Source organism: Elephas maximus, chromosome 2 (genome assembly GCF_024166365.1).
Source record: "Elephas maximus indicus isolate mEleMax1 chromosome 2, mEleMax1 primary haplotype, whole genome shotgun sequence".
In the NCBI taxonomy this organism is placed as follows: Eukaryota; Metazoa; Chordata; class Mammalia; order Proboscidea; family Elephantidae; genus Elephas; species Elephas maximus.
This window is the reverse complement of record NC_064820.1, coordinates 104,604,119-104,626,858: the sequence shown is the minus strand read 5'-3', so window position 1 is coordinate 104,626,858 and position 22,740 is coordinate 104,604,119. Positions and strand designations below refer to the sequence as shown.

General features: G+C 38.0%; 1 protein-coding gene across 1 annotated transcript in view; it reads right to left on the bottom strand.

The window, feature by feature from the left end:
- Window positions 1-22,740, bottom strand: part of LNPEP (leucyl and cystinyl aminopeptidase) — a 109,725-nt gene that overhangs the window by 9,249 nt on the left and 77,736 nt on the right. Inside the window, exons 10-17 of the mRNA XM_049869321.1 lie at window positions 21,033-21,193; window positions 20,734-20,813; window positions 13,777-13,960; window positions 12,517-12,673; window positions 7,062-7,246; window positions 2,569-2,730; window positions 818-958; window positions 56-137 (exon numbers count right to left, since the gene is read on the bottom strand). Coding sequence (XP_049725278.1) covers window positions 56-137; window positions 818-958; window positions 2,569-2,730; window positions 7,062-7,246; window positions 12,517-12,673; window positions 13,777-13,960; window positions 20,734-20,813; window positions 21,033-21,193 — 1,152 coding nt within the window. The remainder of the gene's footprint in view (window positions 1-55; window positions 138-817; window positions 959-2,568; window positions 2,731-7,061; window positions 7,247-12,516; window positions 12,674-13,776; window positions 13,961-20,733; window positions 20,814-21,032; window positions 21,194-22,740) is intronic.

The following is a 22,740-nucleotide window of genomic DNA, read 5'->3' as shown; positions in this document are numbered from 1 at the left end:
AAGCCTGAGGAGAAAGGGTTATCCAACCTCCTTACTAGCATTTTATACCACTAACCTCAGACAAATGTGCCTTCGTGGAAAACAGGTGAGTTGATCCAGCAACTATACTTTGTATGGTATAGGACCCCAGATGAAACCTGGAGAAACACGAATACAAGGAAAAAAAAAAAAAAAAAAATGAGGCAGCGGCTGGGCAGCAAAGCACTGTTCCTGGGTGTAAAGGAAATGCTTTAACATAAGATCTATATGCCAAAGGCAGAGCAGAGTCCTGATCCTCGGAACTTCAGCTCAGTAAATGAAGAGCAGTCCTGCACACACTTAACTTCTAGTAAGGACAACAACGGAAAAAGGGAAGAGTTACGAGATATCCAGAGAAATTATCAATTCATTTAATCTACTAAAAAATCATATCATACTCCAGAAATACCATTCTCACTTTCAAAAAAGAAGAAAAGAAAAGAGACAACCTATATGTGCTCTCTAGCTAGGTGTGAGTTCTTAACTGATCCCTTGCCAATGAAGAGGTGTTTTTCAACATGCATAACTAAATAGCTATTCTGAAACAGTCCATGGCCATGCTGAGCTAAGTGACCTGATGTCAGGAACAGCTGGGCTTGTTTAGTACTCAAATGGAACACCACTGTTAAATGGAGCATGTTACAGAATTGTGTTTACAAATGTGAAAATTTGGGGGTCTTTCAGTTAAACTTTCAAGGAAGCATTTCCTCTCATAGTAAATCACGACTCCTGTGCACTAACATAACCCTGAGCGCCCTTTAACTTGAGAATACTAACAGTAGTTCTCTGAGAAACTTACTTCTGTACAAGCTTATTCCAGTTCTCTTTGACAAAATCCCACGCTAGTAAGTGTCCAGGAAAACGTCGGCCCACTGTTCTAATGATGAAGGACAGCTTCTGTGTTCGGATGACATCTCCATCGAGGCTATTTTTCATTAACCTGAAGAGCACAGCAGATTTAATCTCCAAAATAATTATTCAGGGTGAAGTAATGATTGAAATTAGTACTGGTCTCCTAACTAAAGTTCTGTGGTACTAGATTACTCTAAAGTAGTCCACAGATTGAAAACTCGTCATTTTTTTAAATGAAGGAAGAACTCGCCAATGAGATAGGCATTTATATATACTGTCACATAATAGTTTTTCTTATAGTACGGACACACAGAAAATAAATTCTGGTAGAATTTTTTATAATTCTGGAGACTGGTATTTTTCTTTTTCTCTGTAAAAACCTTATTTAAGCAGGCAGGTATGTTACTACTGTTAAAAAACTGGGCGATTTGAATAAATGCTAAATAAAGCCTGACTTCTGAACATAAGCAGTTTGTACCTTCTATGCTGTACTCTCCGCTTATACCAAGAAAGCACACACTCTCCAAAAATGCAGTATTTTAACAGGGGAAAAAAACCCAAATGTTCATCAATATGTGGTGAGTTAATTATTAAAAAGCCATACTATGGAACATGGTGTAGCCATAAAAAACAAATGAAGTAGGTTTGGGAACTGACACGGAAAATCTCTAAGACTGATCATTTGCTAAAAAGAACCACATCACAAAACAGTGGGTAGAGAATAAATCCATGTCTAAAAAATGTGGCTGTGTTTGTGGAGCACCATCCTCCACAGGTAAATAAATACACAGGCCACAGGAGAGGGGACAAGAATGGAAGTGAAGGGTCGTAAGAGGCACTTTTACATTTTATTCCATATTCTTATGGATTGCCTGAATACATTATAATGAGAATTTATTAATGTATTGTTAGTGCAGTTTAAAAACAAAACAAAAAGAAAATTCCATTTGCTTGAGTCAGGGGTTGGTTACTACTTTAAAGGCCTTTGGAAAGTGGGTCGGTCTGGGCAGGTGCTGAAGACATCTGTGGGACACTATTAGGATTTACCTGAGCAACATTACACAAAAGAAACAATGAGACCCAGGTGCCTCCCTCCATCCTTCTCAGTGTGACTCTTCACTTCCGGTGTCCCACATACCAGGTGGCAGGTACCTTTACATGTCTCTCAGCTACTTAGAGCTCCACTACCCCACTGTCACCTGTTAAAGAGGCCCTACTTGCTGCTCTTCTTCTTGCATTTGAAACTACTATTCCTAGGCCTTCATCGACAGATATTAAAAAGTATGACAAATTCACATAAGCTTTTATGTGTTATGCTTTTCTGAAGTATCTGTATTTTCTTAGTTATGGCTCAGACAGAGCAATGGCTTGACCCAAAAGAATGAAGCACAAACTGTGGAATAAAAGGCAACGTGCCCAAGAGATGGAGAAGGATTTGAGCAGGGAGCAGGAGGGGGTTGTGACTCCTGGCATCTCCCCATCTCTCTTGGGCAAAGCATATTCTGCATCTCTGTAAAGTTTAATCCCTGAAATGAAGCCCAGCATGTGCAGGCTCCTTACCATGCTGTCCAGGTCAGGTCTGGCTTATTAGTAAAAGGAGTAAAAGGAGATCCCAAAGTAAATAAGCTTCCCACCCTAGGAGCACAGTGCTTTTACGCTTTTGTTTCTATATATCATATTCCTTGGGTGATTTCATACCAGTAAAGTTTCCGTACATCCTCTGAGCTAGCAAGAGCTTCAAGTATTTTATTCTTCTCTGCTTCAGAGCCTATAGTGATGTACTTGCTTAAAAGGAATAACCAGCCTTTCTCACTTTTTGCTCCAACTTTGAACACAGTAGTCATGACATCAGTAGGTAGGCTGTAAGAGAGGTGGTCACACATAAGGACAAGAAGAAAGAATCCTGAGTACAAAGGCAAAGGAATTAACTAGTGGTGGTGGTTTTGGGGTCAGGGGAGGTTATAATTACATGAGTCTTCACTGTACAACTTAGGGCGAAGAAAAAGGTTAATTTAGTGGCTGCTACATTGCTAGTGGTAAACCCTGGTGGTATAGTGGTTAAGAGCTACAGCTGCTAACCAAAAGGTCAGCAGTTCGGATCCATCAGGTGCTCCTTGGAAACTCTATGGGGCAGTTCTACTCTGTCCTATAGGGTCGCTATGAGTCAGAATCGACTCGGTGGCAACAGATTTGGTTGCTTTTTACTTCTCTAATGGTGTGACTATGAAGAACATCAACTCAATCTAATACAATAATTATTCAATAAGCATGTGTCTGTCAGTTTGTCGTAGTATGGGAGCTTGTGTGTTGCTGTGATGCTGGAAGCTATACCACCGGTATTCAGATACCAGCAGGGTCACCCATGGAGGACAGGTTTCAGCTGAGCTTCCAGACTAAGACAGACTAGGAAGAAGGACCTGGCAGTCTACTTCTGAAAAGCATCAGCCAGTGAAGACCTTAGGAATAGCAGCGGAACACTGTCTGATATAGTGCTGGAAGATGAGCCCCCCAGGTTGGAAGACACTCAAAAGATGACTGGGGAAGAGCTGCCTCCTCAAAGTAGAGTCGACCTTAATGACGTGGATGGAGAAAAGCTTTTGGGACCTTCATTTGCTGATGTGGCACGACTCAAAATGAGAAGAAACAGCTGGAAACATCTGTTAATAATCGGAACCTGAAATGTACGAAGTATGAATCTAGGAAAACTGGAAGATCGTCAAAAATGAAATGGACCGCATAAACATCGATATCCTAGGCATTAGTGAGCTGAAATGGACTGGTACTGGCCACTTTGAATCAGACAGTCATACAGTCTACTATGCTGGGAATGACAACTCAAAGAGGAATGGTGTTGCATTCATCATCAAAAAGAACGTTTCAAGATCTATCCTGAAGTACAACGCTGTCAGTGATAGGATAATATCCATACGCCTATAAGGAAGACCAGTTAATATGACTATTATTCAAATTTATGCACCAACCACTAGGGCCAAAGATGAAGAAATAGAAGATTTTTATCAGCTGCTACAGTCTGAAATTGATCGAACATGCAATCAAGATGCATTGATAGTTACTGGCGATTGGAACGCGAAAGTTGGAAACAAAGAAGAAGGATTAGTAGTTGGAAAATACGGCCTTGGTGACAAAAACAATGCCAGAGATCGAATGATATAATTTTGCAAGACCAATGACTTCTTCACTGCAAATACCTTCCTTCACCAACATAAACGGCGACTATACACATGGACCTCTCCAGATGGAACACACAGAAATCAAACTGACTACATCTGTGGAAAGAGACGATGGAAAAGCTCAAAATCACTGGTCAGAACGAGGCCAGGGACAGACCATCAATTGCTCATATGCAAGTTCAAGATGAAACTGAAGAAAATCAGAGCAAGTCCACGAGAGCCAAAATAAGACCTTGAGTATATCCCACCTGAATTTAGAGACCATCTGAAGAATAGATTTGACACATTAAACACTAGTGACTGCAGACCAGAAGAGTTGTGGAATGACATCAAGGACACCATCCATGAAGAAAACAAGAGGTCACTGAAAAGACAGGAAAGAAAGAAAAGACCAAGATGGGTGTCAGACGAGACCCTGAAACTTGCTCTTGAGTGTCGAGCAGCTAAAGCAAAAGGAAGATTTGATGAAGTAAAAGAACTGAAGAGAAGATTTCAAAGGGCCTCTCGAGAAGACAAAGTATTATAATGACATGTTCAAAGAGGTGCAGATGGAAAACCAAAAGGGAAGAACACGCTCTGCGTTTCTCAAGCTGAAAGAACTGAAGAAAAATTCAAGCCCCGAGTTGCAACAGTGAAGGATTCCATGGTGAAAATATTAAAGGACGCAGGAAGCATCAAAAGAAGATGGAAGGAATACACAGAGTCATAATACCAGAAAGAATTAGTCGATATTCAACCATTTCAAGAGGTGGCATATGATCAGGAACCGATGGTACTGAAGGAAGAGGTCCAAGCTGCTCTGAAGGCATTGGCGAAAAACAAGACTCCAGGAATTGATGGAATATCAATTGAGATGTTTTAACAAACAGATGCAGCGCTGGAGGTGCTCACTTGTCTATGCCAAGAAATATGGAAGACAGCTTCCTGGCCAACTGATTGGAAGAGATCCATATTTATGCCTATTCCCAAGAAAGGTAATTCAACCCAACGTGGAAATTATAGAACAATATCATTAATATCACATGCAAGCAAAATTTTGCTGAAGAGCATTCAAAAACGGCTGCAGCAGTATATCGACAGAGAACTGCCAGAAATTCAGGCCGGTTTCAGAAGAGGATGTGGAACCAGGGATATCATTGCTGATGTCAGATGGATCCTGGCTGAAAGCAGAGAATACCAGAAGGATGTTTACTTGTGTTTTATTGACTATGCAAAGGCATTGGACTGTGTGGATCATAACAAACTATGGATAACACTGTGAAGAATACGAATTCCAGAACACTTAACTGTGCTCATGAGGAACCGTTACATAGATCAAGAGGCAGTTGTTCGGACAGAACAAGGGGATACTGATTGGTTTAAAGTCTGGAAAGGTGTGCATCAGGGTTGTATTCTTTCACCATACCTATTTTATCTGTATGCTGAATAAATAATACAAGAAGCTGGCCTATATGAAGAAGAATGGGGCATCAGGATTGGAGGAAGACTCATTAACAACCTGCGTTATGCAGATGACACAATCTTGCTTGCTGAAAGTGAAGAGGACTTGAAGCACTAGTGAAGATCAAAGACCACAGCCTTCAGTATGGACTGCACCTCAACATAAAGCAAAAATCCTCACAACTGGACCAATGAGCAACATCATGATAAACGGAGAAAAGAGTGAAGTTGTCCAGGATTTCATTTTACTTGGATCCACAATCAACAGCCATGGAAGCAGCAGTCAAGAAATCAAAAGATACACTGCATTGGGCAAATCTGCTGCAAAGGCCCTCTTCAAAGTGTTGAAGAGGAAAGATGTCACCCTGAAGACTAAGGTGCGCCTGACCCAAGCCATGGTATTTTCAATCACATCATATGCATGTGAAAGCTGGATAATGAATAAGGAAGACCGAAGAAGAGTTGACGCTTTTGAATTGTGGTGTTGGCGAAGAATACTGAATATACCATGGACTGCCAAAAGAACGGACCAATCTGTCTTGGAAGAAGTGTGGCCAGAATGCTCCTTAGAGGCAAGGATGGCGAGACTGCATCTTACATACTTTGGACATGTTGTCAGGAGGGATGAGTCCCTGGAGAAGGACATCATGCTTGGCAGAGTACAGGGTCAGCAGAAAAGAGGAAGACCCTCAACAAGGTGGACTGACACAGTGGCTGCAACAGTGAGCTCAAGCATAACAATGATTGTAAGGATGGCGCTGGATGGGGCAGTGTTTCGTTCTGTCGTGCACTGGGTCTCTACGAGTCAGAATCGACTCGACGGCACCTAACAACAACATCAAAGCATGTATAGAAACCAGACAGGCAACTTGCTGGATGCTGGAAGAAGAGAATGAGACACGGTCCCTGCCCTCTAGCAACTCATAGGCTATCATAAAGTAAGTTCCGTGGTAGAAACATGGCAGCAAATACGGAGGGTGGTGAAGGGTAAGACCAAATTCTTTTATCAAAATGTCAGAAATGGGGGCAGAAGGGAGGAGGAACTGTTGCCATTGAGCTGAGTCTGACACACGGTGTCCCCATGTGTGTCAGAGTACAGCAGTGCTCGTATGGTTTTCAATGGCTGATTTTTCAGAAGTATATCACTTGGACTTTCTTCTCAGGTGCCTCTGGGTGGACTTGAGCCTCCAACCTTTTGGTTAGCAGCTGAGCACGTTAACCATTTGCATCAGCCAGGGAAGAACCTCAAAATTTCTTACCCAAACCCCTATCCCAATTATTCATCTGATGCTTGAACCTTCTTCCATCATGACCAGTAAGGAACCTGAAGAGAACCAACTATTGCCAAAACCATTTCTACTAACTGCTAACTCCTCACATGATATGTGCTAGTCCTAAATTTAAAGAGACTTGTTTAAGAAGAAAGATGCACAGAGTTCACCTACAGTAAAACTCACACAGTTTTACAGCATTTATGACCCAGGAAAAAAAGATCCCGGTTTCGGGATATGATGTGAGGTAACGAAGAGGAAGAGTTCATTTGAGTAGAGTACACTTTACCTTTGAGTTCCATTGGATGCCACCCAATCATCAAAGAGCTTCACGGCAGTAGCGCTGTAGTTCTCTAGGCTATGGGTACAAGCAAAGTCTAGCAAGACTGACCGGAGCTCTCGCATAGATGGGGTGCCCTTATCAGTCCAGGTTTGTTGTTGGATTTGGTTTTGAAGTAATTTAAATACTCTGGTCTAGAGAGACAAAATTGATTATAATGGAATAATAATTAGGATAGTCAGAAAAATCAGGACAACCAAATTTCTTTCTCCCATCATTTACCCAAGGAGAAAAAAAAAAAATACATATTACTAAATATCAACTGACATATCAAAGTCCACATACAGCTGGGATGAAACTATCCAATAACAAGCGCAATACATAAGGCTGCTATAGGCAACAAAGACTTTTAATGATATAACACAGAAAGAATGAATGGCTTCTGTGCAGTAGCAAACCTTTATTCTGTGTGTACTCAGAAATAATCGTCCTGCCCAAAATAATCATCTATAACCACTGCTGAAGTCGATACTTCCTGACCCTCAGAGTATATGTACTTCCTGACCCTCAGACTTTAGAATTCGTAAATTCATTAGGCAATGAGAGAAAAGTGTACTTTTTTGCTGATCATTGAATGTTTAAATATGTCTGGATCCAATATTAAAGATATATTTAACATATTAACTAGCTTGATCTTATAACAAGTTAATCTAACCAAATTAACAAGAAAAGAGGTCTGCTGGATAGAATAGTCGTTTATAGTTATTTTTTTCTCCCTTCAGCTTTTTATTTAAAAAAACTTAAACCTACAGAAAAGATGCAGGAATAGTAGAATGAACACCAGATGCTGTTCATCTAGAGTCACAGGTTTTTATCACTCTTCCATTTGCTTTGTCTCCATATGTGGGTAGAAAGCACATACACATACACTTTGCTTTTTCTGGTTCTCGTGGAATCATATCAAAGAAGTCAGAGGCATCGTGATATTTCATTCCAAATACTTTAGCATGCAACTCCCAGAAGTAAGTACATTTTCCTACATAGCCATACCTTATCACACTTAAAATTTACAGTCATTCACTAATATCTTCTACTATCCAGCCCACAGTTACAGTTACTTCTGAATGAGATATCACTGCTAATTGTATATACTTGCAGTATTAATAAATCGAGAGATTTCTCTTCCTTTTACGTCTCACTCCATAACAACGCCTAAAAGCTGTTCATAGTATATGGAAGTATTGCCGTATTACAAGCCGTTGTGCATGGGAAGGGATGAGGACACATGGAATTTAAAAAATCATCATACGAAAAAGACATTTATGAATATTACCGGAAGGAACAAATATTCTGATATAAAAAGTGTAGATGTTTTAAAAAATAATCCTCAAGGCTTTATGTAAGGAGAATCAAAATGAAAAAATTCACAGGGGGCCTCCCCAGTTCTCCGGGGTTCTCAGCACAGGGGGATTTCCTTCCACTGGTATTTTTTCAACACCACCATTACCATTTCTCAAGTAGTCAAGTATCACAGATAACCACATGCAAAAACTTTTAATCCCAGAAAATTGGTTCAAGCTCTTTCCAGAGCATTAGATTCTTCCAAAGTACTACTGTCAATACCTAAAATGAATCAGGAACTTTTTAAACTGCTGAGGCCATTTTACCTGCAGACCTTCTCTGAGTAAGTCTCTTCTAGTCCTGAATATGAGGTGAAAAAAAGAATATGTGCAAGAAGGACTCAAAATTTGTGCTAAGATGTCAACTCGCTTTTGTTTGTTCATTTCAAAAGCAATGAAATAGGTGACAATAGGCATGTTAGTACAATGTGCGAGTGGTAAAGCCAAGTGTCACTGGGAGGACATGAAGTGGAAAAGTAGTTGCCATGCTGACTGATAAGGCACGGAACATAAAAGCAATGCAGGAGAGCCTACTGGACACACATGACCGCACTGGCACAGGCTGTCTTCCCCTGGCCTGACCTTCTCAATGGCATCATGACAGTGAACTGTCCGAAATGACTAAAGAATAAAAGAAATTTAAAACCTTCTTACAGTTGCCAACATCAAACAGAAACAAAGGATGAATGGCAAAAAATAAAAAAGTTACATGCTTTAAAATGTTATTAAAAAAAAACTCAGTGGTAAAAAATGACAAAGCTCTCTGAGATGACTAAAACGCAAAGAAGCCAGTGGAAAAACAGCACTTTAAAGTGCAAGAAGCAAAAGAAACATTCGAAAATATTACAGCTAATTCCTAATAAGTTACTCTTAGAAATACAGGAGGCAATTTTGCTAGTTATTCCCTGTACCAAATCATTGAGAGAAATTACTAAGGTAGTTTATTGTAAATATATTTCAAAAGATAAGATAATAAATTAGAATAAAGATTTCTATCAAGAAAAAAGAGTAATTTGCTTTTATAAAATTCTGCTGCTATGAAAAATGATCATTTTCATAGGTAATCCAGGTTATATTTCTAATATTAATAAAACACAGCAAGTACTTCAAATTACCATCCCCTTTTTGAAATAAAGTGAAATCTGCTTTTCCACGGTCCCAAATTAAGTTTTTTGAAATTTAAACTTAATATAATCCAACCCTCTGATTACGGAAACAGAAAATGACAAGTGGAGAGAGAGAATAACTTGATACAAGCCACAAACACTGGATATGCAAGAAAACGCAACAACAACAACACAAAATGATTTTAAAAATAAAATAGGGAAAGATGCTGGCAATTACGTATTACATTTTGATTTACTGCTTTAATTTTACACTGATATGCCCAGGGAGCTCTGGGTCAACTGAGTTTTTTAAAAGTGAAATGTCAGCTTTTATTGCAAAAGGTCTTTCCCACCAATCCTTCATATGCAAAAGAATGACAGATGCGTAAGTGATGAAATAGAAATATGGTTGGGATCAGCTGTTAACGTCACGTGAACAATCTAAAACAACTCAAATGTGCCTGTACACTGCATCCACCATAATACCACAGCATATATCACAAAACGGTCACTAATGCACACAATGCCCTGGTAATCATGAGATGAAAATGAACCAGACCCTAGCCTTAAACACCAATGTTATCTGAACACTGGATCCAAGGATCTAAAAATGTCTGCCACCCAACCCCTATGTACAGTGTGTCAGATTTCATATTTTGAGTTTTGAAGCTACCAGAATACCTTTAAGATTGAAGTAAGTGTTTTAAAGAGATAGTTTCCCCCTTTTAATAAACTAAAGCTAGCCTGACTTTCAATTAACAATTGAGTCTATTAAGACCTACAGCAGTAAAAGGGCCCCTCGTCTTAGAAACAGATACTATGCCTCCTGCCTTTACGTCTATCCATCAGTGCCCTGGATCCAACCCTGCAAAAACACACATCTGTCTGAGAACTGGAGATCATCTAAGATGAAGATGTGCTGAAAAGAATTACTACTTGAATCTTGCAGTAGGAAAATATTCAAAAGGTCCAACTCCTTGAACTGCTTTTTAGCATCTACCTTAGGCAGAGGGTTAGCGTGAAGTATCAAGAGCTTCCTCAGCACTAGGTCGGTCCTACATAGAGCTAATGGGGAGAAGCAGGGAGAAAAGTGCCTTCTGCCACCAGGAAATTTTACTAGCTGGGCAGCCTCAGAGCAGGCAGATATCCTGTCTCCTCTTAGGATATATTCAGTCTCAACAATGTCCTTGAATAGTGAGAAAACATTAAGTAATATGTACTAAGAAATCTTATTTATCACTATGCCAAATGGTATTGACTTGTTATGGCACTAATCACCTTCAAAGTATTCTACAATGAAAAATATACGTAAACACTGTAGTACAGTGGTTGGGCCAGCTGGATATCCATGTTGAAAAAGTCAATGTGGGTTCTACCTCACACCATACACAAAAATCAAACCCAGATGGATCGTAAATCTCAACATGAAAGTTTTCAGAAGAAAACATGGAAGAATACCTTGGAGTAGGCAAATATTTGATTTAAAAAAACTACAATAAAATTAAGAATTTATGTTAATAAAAAAACACCATCAAGACAACAGAAAGACAAGTGAGAATGAGAGAAGGTATTTGCAAATACACATGATCAATACGGAACTCGTATCTAGAATACATAAAGAACGTTTGTATATTCCCAACAGAAAAAATAAGTGATAGACTTGGGCACTCCACAAAAGAAAACATCCAAACAGCTGATAAACATATAAAAAGGAATTCATCGTTATTAGTCGTTACGGAAATGCAAACTAAAGCTAAAATTGTAATACTACTACGTACCCGTTAGAATGGCTAACACGAAAAAGATTTACTATTAATACTAAGTGTTGGCAAGGATGTGAAGCAACTAAAATTTTTATACACTGCTAGTAGGGGTATAAACTGATACAACGACTTTGAAAAATTGTTTGGCACTACAATATTAACTATACATACTTTATAACTCAGCAATTCTACTATAGGGCATATACCGCAGAGAAATACATACAAACGTGTAAGAGTATCAATAGCAGTGCTATTCCTAAGAGCCTCAAATTGCAAACAACCCAAAGGTACATCTTCCACAGTAGCCCAGTTGGCTACAAAGGGCCAATATCTTTACTATACTAACCGTAGAAAGTCTGTGTTGGGTCTAAGTTTGCCCTAAAGAGACCAGTAAGTTATCTGCATGCTTCTTTGAAATGCATGTAAATATCGTAAAGAACTACTGTTATTACCATCTTGGATATAAAAGTGATCACATTAAATGGTAAACTGACTTAATTTTCAAGAGAGCAACTAGTATGTGGGTCTGCCATTTTAAAGCTTAAATGAATGTTCCAAACTTTTCAAACTTAATTTAAAATCTTAAAAAAAAAAAACAAAACAGGAAGAAACAGCTTTAATTTTTCCAGTAAGAAGGTATCCTTTGAAAGATGTCATTGCGAGAACACAAATTAATTTAAAATACAGTGATATAACACAAATATTAGGTTAATCTGGGTCTGAATCAAAGCTTTAAAACATACTAGGTAAGGGACTCTTTTCATGCAACCTTGGTTTGACAGGAAACCCTGGTGGCGTAGTGGTTAAGTGCTACAGCTGCTAACCAGAGGGTCAGTAATTTGAATCCACCAGGCACTCCTTGGAAACTCTATGGACCAGTTCTACTCTGTCCTATAGGGTCGCTATGAGTCGGAATCAGCTCAACGGCATTGGGTTTAGTTTGGGTTTGGTTGATTTGACAGCAGTGACAGAAGTCTGTATTCTGATATTCCATCAAGACACATCATACTAAGCTTTTACCAGTTCTTCAGAGTATGCAAAGACATTTTGATCCAAAGTAATGATTCCAAAATTAGGAAGGTGGAAAAAGTTGAATTTAACTGCTTGCTTTTTCAGCCCATTACTGGTTAAATAGAAGACTATGCATAACAATATTAAAGTCAAGCAACAAAGAGAAGCTGGCAGAAAGACATACCACCAGTCTTGAGGCCAGATCCATGTGTCCCCGTTTTTCTAGGAGGTTACAGATGAGGCCTGTCTGGAACAGGGCTTCAGTGATGGGCGCAGTGTGGTTCTCCTTTCCAAGATAATCAATCAAATCAAAGGCCCTCTGAAGGGGCACCTTGCCAATGCTGAAGAGTAAAAGAAGAGGAAAGGTAAATACGCAGAGACAGACAGATGAATTCCATGCATGCTGAAAGAGAAACTTGAACTTGGTGAATTTTAAAGACCTAAAATTTAAGCTCGAATGACATTCTGTAAAGTTACAGATTTTATTATCTTTGGTTAACTTCATGCGATCCAAGGTTAAAGGTGTATTTATGGAGCTTAAATAATAGCTCATCTTTTATTCCACAGGTCATCTGCAAATTGTTACTGACTCAAGAAAAGTATTATAATGTCTTGGTCGAGGAAAGATGAAAAGTATTAATTTTATTTATTAATTACATTTACCAAAGGTGAAGTGGAAACAGCGTCTGAATCAGAAACTCAAAAAAATTTTATTTTTTGGTTGTGTGGGAATTCGTCAAACTTGTTAAGAGCTATGTGAACTTATGGTGAGCATACTTTAAAAATTAACCATTTTGTAGAAATAATAATAATGATGGCTGAGATAATATAAGAAGGCCACTTCATAAAAATGGACCAAAATGGGAAGGTCAAGGACAGTCAGACAGAACACATTTGACCGCTGTTATCTCCAGGCCCATTAAAGATCTAAACTGGTAATCTTTCTATTCAGAGGGTATCTATACAAGGTCAGTGCCGTTCTTGACTTTGGGATTCAATACCATACAAGTGTTTGAGGAGACAAATGGTACACAGATAAAGGCGCTCCAGTCATTAGATATCCCTTGAACCCGTGGGTAAACACTAAGTTTCATCCTTAAACCAATTGCTGCTTGGACAGAAATTTCTCATGAAATAAAACGAAGCCTGAACTCTTATATTAATTCATTCAGCAAAATACATGTCCTGCTGGGTGGTATCTACAGTATTAAAATATTATTTAAAGCTTGTTTTACTTTACTTAACTGTCCAATACCTGTAGCTAATATTTCTGAATAGATTATAAAGCCCCTAACAACAAGGAATGTGTCTTACACCTCCTCGACATTTCAAAACGAGTTGTACTAACAGGCAATATATGTTAGTTCTTTTGAACTGTTTTAATATTTTTTTCCCCCTCAATAATACTTGCTTAAAAAACAAAAACAAACCAAGCATATTCTACCCTGCAAGTTCAAAGATGTTGTTGATGAGGTTGGCTCGGTCTTTATCACTCAGAACATAAGGATTTGTTTTCAGCTGTTTGATCAGTGCTTCCCAGTCCTCATCTGCATAGTGTACAATATAATAGCCATTCATGTTTATATTGACTTTGACCCACTTTACTTCTTCTGTAAGATTGATGACACCTAATTCAGACCAAAAAAAAAAAAAAGAAAGAAAAAGGTGGGGGGTGGGGAGAGGAGAGGAAGGAAAAAAATAGTAAATAAACACTTTGTTTCAAAGTTAATATGGTATATATATTTCTTATTGTTGCAAAAATATAGGTAACACATTTGCCAATTCAACATTTTTCCCTTGTAGAATTCCCTGAAACCAATTACATCAATCATATGGTGCAACCGTCATCATCACATAATCACTGTAACAAATGACCCGTGCTCAGTCGGTAGTCTTAATGCCAGGGTCGTGGCTTCAAGCCCCACATTGGGTGGTTTCATATTTTCATATTTAGTTCTTCTACTAAGAAATTAAATGTCTGCCTCTCAGTGTAGCTATTTTCAAGTCAACAAAGATCACCACTCTCTGGTTTAACAGTTATTTACTGTGTACTACTGGCTCCAGGCTAGGCATTAGAGATCAAACGGTGAACAAGTAGATATGCCTACTCTCATGAATCTTACAGTCTAATGTAAACAGGCAAGCACAGTGTCACATCTAAGTGCTACTGATAGGAAAAAGAGAGCATGGCATTCTCTGGAAGCACACAAAGAAATGTTTCACCTCTCTAGGGGAGATTAGGAGCAACTTCTCCGAAGAAATAACATCTGTTGAGACCTAAGGATATATAGGTGTTTTTAGGTAAAGAGGGTGGAGTAGACGCCCTACGTGTTCAAAGATTAGGGAGAGTGCCCTCGGTCCATGCTCTGAACTGGCTTTCAAGTTCATTATGGCTAGATGAGACAGGCAAGGAGAAAGGAGAGTATGTATAGGGTAAGCAGCAGGCAAAGACACTATAAAATGTGTACTATCTCAGCCTTTGTCTTTTCTTCTGTTAGCAAAGGAAGAACACAGCCATTTAGAAAAGTTGCATAATTTAAAGCTAGCAAAATAAACACGACAGCAGGCTTAAGGTCTCACTAGGCACAAATAGGGAATAATTAATTGACTTAAAAGAGGATAGAAAGGTTACATACACTTTTCATGCCCCTATCATTACATCTATAAACCCTGAGAGAATTGTAAGAAATTTCTACAGAATGATTTCAACTAACATGAAAATAACGAGGAGTTAAAAACGACAATGAAATATATGTATAAATTTTAAAGTTAAAATTACTCATCAAGAAATGCCCTTTGAAGTTGGCTACAAGGAAGGGGATTTAATATAATTAAGATGCTTCCAAGTATTTTAAGCTTTACTATTTATTAGCATATGTGCTCCATGAGGTTCCTATTTTGTTCTCTGCTAATCTCTCGGCCTTTAAAACAATACACCACCTAGCACGTGCTCAAAAAACACTTATTGAAGTAATGAATGAATAAATAATACAAGAAATAGTTTCAAATCAAACCTAAACGTCTGCAGATACTTGTGACAAGTTTTTTTTTTTCCATTTTTAAAGTACAGAAAGCCTATTTTTAAAATTACAAGAGAAAGAAGTGTAGAAATAAGAAAAATAAGCTAAACTCAGATAATGATAGCATTTTGGGGGTACATTTTCTGCCAAGCTTTCTCCTATACATGTTTTAATTGTTATTACATTTTATACAGTGGAGCTATATCCATTATTTTTGTCCTCTTTTTCACTTATCAGATTACCTCACCATTTTTCAATGTCTTCACACGTACTGTTCAAGTACCTGCATAATATTTCATTTCAAGACTGTCATGGATTGAACTGCATTGCCCCAAAATATCTGTCAACTTAGCTGGGCCATGATTCTCAGTATTGTTTGACTGCCCAGCATTTTATGTGATTCTCCTGTATGTTGTAAATCCTATCTCTATGATGTAATAAGATGGATTAACGGCAGTTATACTGATGAGGTCTACAAGATTAGGTAGTGTTGTAAACCAATCTCTTTTGAGATACGAAAGTGAGAAGCAAGCAGAGACATGGGGACTTCATACCACCAAGAAACCAATGGTGGGAGCAGAGCGTGTCCCTTGGGCCTGAGGTTCCTATGCTGAGATGCTCCCAGACCAAGGGAAGACAGATGACAAGGACCTTCCTCCAGAGCCAACACAGAGAGAAAGCCTGCCCCTGGAGCTGGCGCCTTACGTTAGAACTTTTAAGCCTACTGGATTGTGAGAGAATAAACTTCTCTTTGTTAAAGCCATCCACCTGTGGTATTTCTGTTACAGAAGCACTAGATGACTAAGACAAAGACCATAATTTAATCAATCTCCTATTTTGAAACATGTAGGCTGTTTTAAAATTTTCACTATTGTAACAATTATATAGTACAGGTTTTTATATACAAAATGCTTTAGGAACACGTTTTAAACACAGAGATTATATATTACTCAGTACCCTAAGCCTTGAGGTTTGTCAACCTAAAAAGCATGAATTAATTCAAATGTATCAGATACTCTTATATCTTAGTTACTCCAATTCTCATGATACTACAGAAGACGTTTCAGCAGATGTTCAGACATATGTCTTAACATGGCAAATCAGCTAATCAGACTTTTTAATTACAAAATTCCGTACTAATTTCTGTTGTATTGCTGAGACAGCAACAGATGGGGAAAACTCAATTAGATTAAACAGGGTTTATTTCTTTTTCCAGAGCAGGATTAGTTCTAAGAAATACTTGTGATGGCAATAGTAGCTGCTCCAAGTTGGAATCATTATTAACTTATGAATAATGAAATTATCTTATCATTAAAAAAACAATCAGCAAACCCAAAAGTATCAACACTCTCCAGTTCAACAAAGATAATCTTCTACAGAGCTTTTATCAAGAAAGGGCTTTGGGAAGAAGGGCCCTAAATCTCCTTTGCCCTAAAAAAAAAAAGAAGGAATGGTAAGCATGGTAATTGTTCCACCGGATAAATATAGGAAAACACTGAAAAACAGAATATTTTGGCTGATAAGCAACTTGCCATGTTATAAACCCAGTCAAATCCAGATGATAGAGGGGAAGAACACAGCTGGGAGTGTACCTGAAATTATTACTAGCGCTGAGATGGCAGAATACAAAGCAGTGCAGAGACTTATCATTAAAAAAAAAAAAGAGGAATCATTTTTAAAACAGCAAGAGATTAGTCTCTTTCAGGTCTTTTGAATAATTGAGAATTTAGGACCTTAAGCCACAGATAGCAAAAATAACAGCTTTGTACACAGGGAGGTTAACTGCATACTACAGCTCCAAAATCTGGATGAGGCTACCCTCATATGTTTTTAATTTAATAAAATCATTAACAGATTAACAGTTCAATTTTCACAGTCCACTGCGTAGTAAAAAAGAGCAACTCTAACCTTAAATGGCAGAAACCCAGATGAAGTAATATAATATTGATTTAAAAAAACCATTTGTCTAGGAGTTTTAAAAATCAACTACTGTTTTAAAAAGAAACATGAAGCACAGGAATCCAAAAAAAAAAAAAAAGTTTTCACTACAAAGTTACAAAACTTCCTGTCTGGTTTGCTCCACAATGCTAGAATGATACAGGCAGTTGAATTACAACCTCTTTTTCAAAAGCAATGTTTTCTCCAATACTCCTTTCTTTCTCCTTTATTTTATCAGGGGGAAGAAAAGGCAAGAACAGTGACTAGCACATGATAAATGTTTTAATTGCATGCCCTTTTTAATTCTTCTTTCTCCCTGCCTTTTTACTCCAATGACATGTCCCTTGGTTTCAGGAAAATATTTCTGGTACAGTCGTATTCATCCAGAAGCATAAATGTTTCACATTAGATTTAATATAAAAATTTCCCACGGCGAAAAAGCTTGGGCTTTAGTAAGGTCTGGGCAAGTGAGGGCAGAGAAGAGAACGAGACACTTTTTGAGTATGTAGGCTGGAAAAAGGGATCCTTTCAGCCCATCTTATGTACAACATATATTATATGTTCAGAATTAATATATGTGGAGAAAAGTGACAAAGATACGGGCCAAATTTAATTCCTTTATACAACTGAACTAATGTACTAACCAGCAACCCCAAAATTAGGACATATGAAAATATACTACAGGTCTAACAAACCATGAAGATAATACACTGAACAAAAGTCATAGGGCATAACAAAAGCTTGAAGTCACCCTCTCTGCTCCATTTCTTTTGAGAAAAGAAAAAATGAAAAATGCATTTAAAGTAAGTGTGATTCTCAGTGGAGCACTAAGAACCAAGAAGACCCAACTATCCTAAGGGTCAAACAGTTTCACTGTGGACTCTAAAAAACTGAATTGGCAAGAACTAAAATAGCAGCGGCAGCGGTAACAGCAGCAGCAAAGGAAACATCACAATTGAGAAGAAGTGACAGACCCTGTGTTCATCACCGCTGGCTCGGTTCCAGCTCAGGATTAAACCAATTGTATTATAGTATATTTTGTATATTCCTCTTTATTAAGAGTCTTTTCAAATGAAGGGAAACAGAAGATTTCATTTCATAAGGCTCTGAATGCTCTTTCCATACAACAGTGAGATCTGCAATTGAATCACTTCGTGTTGACTAAAATTTATTCATTCGATAAATGTTTGTGTGCCTACTGAATGCTAAGGTTACAAAAGTGATTCACACAGCCATGATCCCTATCCTCAAGAGGGGATAGATACAAATGAAACAGCACTTATAGTATATTATGACTGGGCAAGTAGAGAATGCTATTTAAACACCTAAGTGGGGCATCTAACTAGTCTTGGTAAGGAAAGGCTTCCTGGAGGCAAACAATGGGTCAGCTGAGTTCTGAAGAATGAATAGGAGCATTGTTTGAGGAGAGGAGACAGCATATGCCCAGAGAAGAGAGGAAGAACGGCATGTTTGAGTTGCTGAAGAGAATTTTTGTGCAGCTGAAGTACAGACTGCCAGGCTTAGAAAGAAAAGGCGATAGCAGGAAAATATGAGCTACCCTATGGGGTGTGAATTTCAAAAAGAGTTTAACAAACTCTCATATAAATTGAGCTAAAGGGTAAAGGGACAATAAAAGCAAATCTCTTAATGTCCAATTATTTCAAATACCACCAAAAATTAATTCACTATCAGATGGTTTGCAAAATTTCCTTCTTGGCCCCTTTCAAATGTTCCAGCCATGTTTTGGCTGTGCTACAGGGAATAGGTAAATAGGGTTATTTGTCCTCTCTTAGGTCAGAGACTACTGTTCTGGGGCCCACTTAAAGTTTGGGGTTTTGTTTTCATCAAAGAAAGCAACACTCCCCTGCATCTCCAGCTATGCTACATTGCCCAAAGATAGGATGACATCACCAACCGTTCATAGCGTTTTGAAAATAATGAGATTTTTGTTGCTATTGCAACATTCTACTCTGGTAAAAGTGCAACGACACTGGCATGCTCGCACATTTCAGGTGGCATTATCAAATGTTACCACACAAAAGAAGGGCAAATTAGTAACATGCATCAAATCACAAAAGGTAACACAGTGATTTCATTTCTTGGCATTCCTAAGAACAAAATTCATCTACTGGAAAATCTCTAAGATGCCAAATTTTTACGGAGGCTTTTTAAAATAAAGATAATGGGGAATCAAGTGTCCAATGATAAAAGAAAGGTGAAGTCAATTACTGTGTATGTTTAGTTAAAAAAAAAAAAAAGGCAAGATATAAAAATCACAGGTATACAATGATTTCAACTAAATAAAAATATATTCACTAAAAAAGTGACAAGAAAAAATAATTATGGGAGAAGTTATGAAAGGATGATAGTTTGTTTTACATTTTCCAGATTTTATGTAATGTAGATATACTTTGTTTAAAGACTTACTTTTTTAGTAACACCAATATTAATGATGACAGCTCGTAGTTACATAGCATGTAACACTTACATACCAGATCTTGTTCTAGGCAATTCACAGATATTAACTCATTTAATCCTTACAACCTTAGAAAATAAGCACAGTTACTATCTCCATTCTATAACTGAAGGAATGAAGCTCAGAGAGGTTACACAACTCACCTAAAATCACACAGCTATAAATGGTGGAGTCAAGAATCGAATGAGGCAATCTGGCTCTAAAGTGCATTCCCTTACCACAGAGCTACACACCCCCATCAAAAATACAGGCTTGGACACCATTTCCAAATTCAAACAAGACACTCCCCTTTCCATAAATCTCTAAGGCATCACTAGTGGTCCCTACGGAACCCAAGAGCCTTATGTTCTTTCATGTGGTGTGGTATTCATGGTAGTATTTAACAGTCAGAAACTACATTTCGATCGCTTTGTATAGGCTCCCTGTGGGTCAGCATATATCACCTTTACATTTTATTATCCCCTTTCTCCTTGCTATCATAATTTTTTGCCCCATTTTCTCATTACCAGAAAACACGTATCTGCAGGATATTTTATTAATAATTATTTCCTATAAATCTAGGTCATAAATTTGAATCTTTATTATGTGTAAGAATCATCTAGGGTGCTTGTAAAAATGCAGTTGCCCCAACCCACTGCTAGAACGTAGCCAGCGGAGCATACTTTAAGAAACCGCTCTACTTCTACTACTTCTTACTCTGTGACATAAAACGCAGATCAAGGATGTAAGAACACAGCACTTGCAATTTTCTACCAGGGCTGCCAGGACATTCCCTGTACTTTTTGCACTTTAGTTCACTTGACTAAAGACAGACCAGTTTTGTGCGTGATATACAGAAGCTTGCATATGTGTACCAGCTCAGGAAGTCTGCACACTGGAAAGTGTTATCTCCTTTTTGTCCCTTGGTCAATATTTTTTTAACACATTATTTCCAATTTCTTATCAGAAAAGTTCTTATAGTAATTACCTGATTTCTTATCCAGTAAGGATACTGATTGAGAATTTTTTCCATCAGTTATATAGGATAGTGGAATATGCCACAGGTAGCTGTAAAAAGAAAATACTGTAAGATTATTACTCTTTTCAATTTTAAGTCAGTTATAAATGATGTGTCTTTTTTTGGGAAATGGGGTGAAATCTTTGAAGCTATTACCAAAGAGGAATAATCTTGTTAGGTTTTTTAAGAACCTATGATTACAAAACATTTAAAAATGTTTTGCCTGAGGGGGCAAAAGAAGACAGAATGGAGAGAAAGAGGGCATGCACCTTGCATCTGAAGGCTGAATTTCAGGCTTTATATTTAAAAAGAATCTCTCTTGTTGTACAACAAGTTCCTTTCCTTTCCTTTGAACAGTCACTAAGGGAAATCCTTTCTGCAGGGTCCAGGTTTTCATCATCTTCTTCACATCTAATGTTTTGTTTGTGACCTATTAAAAAAAGAACAAATTATTTTTGCTTCAAGATAAAAATTGGTTTAGAAACCAGTTTAATTTGTCTCTACCCTTTCTTCTTTCCCTAGCACATTCTATGAAGACTATATTTAATGCGAATACAAAGAGGCATGAATGCTGAATTGAGACTACATTTTTAATCTAGGTAAATGAGCAACTTTGATAAAAGGAAAGTACACTGGAATAGAACTAAGTGATAACTAGCCAAACCAGAAACCAAACCCATTGTCATCAAGTCGATTCTGACTCACAGCAACCCTACAGGACAGAGGAGAACTGCCCCGTAGGGTTTCCAAGGAGCAGCTAGTGGATTCGAACTGCTGACTTTCTGGTTAGTAGCTGAGCTGTTAACTACTGCACTACCAAGGCTCCTAAAAGAGAGTGAGAAAAGCAGTACCTATGCTATCAACCAACTGAACATTAATTAAAATTCCTAAGAAGGCATATGTGTTCTTCTAGGCCACAATAATACAATTTACAAGATACAAATAATGATATACAGTCTAGAATCAGAAGCATTGCTATTAACTCACTCCCATGAGTCAACAGGGTCCAGGTTTCTCTTTGTTCCCTGGACCCTCTGCCTTCATAAATGTTAAAGAGTTCATCTTTTAAAGGCTCAACGCTATAGGAATGCTAGGGAGCAGCTGGCAGACGCAGAAGAGTAAAACGTTAACAGGTCACTTGCCTTGACTTTAAGCTTCCCTACATCAGTGTTAAACTTTTTTGTGGTAATACACCCTCTTTCCCAGAAAAAACATGAATTTACCAACAAAATCTGGCACCCAGTACAAGAGGGTCACAGACCCTCTAAAGCCCACTGCCCCTAAGGCATCTGGTATCAGTGATTAAGAGGCAATTTTAAAAAGTCTCTTTTTAAAGCAGGTGGGTAAAACTGATAATTCAAATTATTTTTCTAGATTACATATGGATTTGGATTGCCTGTAACTAAAATCATTATGTACCTAAATTGTTTGGAGCTATCTCTCCACTATAGCAGGTCCTACCTCAATCACCATATGCCTATTTCTTTGAAGCACAAAAGGATGGAGGGAATCTTCCCAATTCATTGTGATACACTTTTCAGGGCCCTGACCTCTGTATTTCTGCACAGAGATTGGGAGGAAAACACATTTGCCCAAAAGCAAGATGGTCATACTTTTGGGCCTTGGAAGCAGAACTCAAATGAGCAGAGGCTAGTGTATGAGGTATCCTTGATGTGGATGCTGAAAAACCTGAGGATGACGTTAGGGAAAAGGTTGGGATAGGAAAATACTATGATGAAAAAGTTGAAGTCAGTGAGGAAGATAGAAATATATTCTAAACGTCAGAAGATAAGACAAGATGTATAAAGTAAATAGCATGGCTTTCAAGTGAAATGTTAATAAATGATAAGAGAAAAAAAAACAATGGCCTGGAAGCAACTCTCACGTAATAAAAACTGGCCCTTCTCCATGACAACTGCAAACAACAGGGGAAGGTGTCTTCTGAAAAGGGTTAACAGCTAGGAAAATACCAGGTTC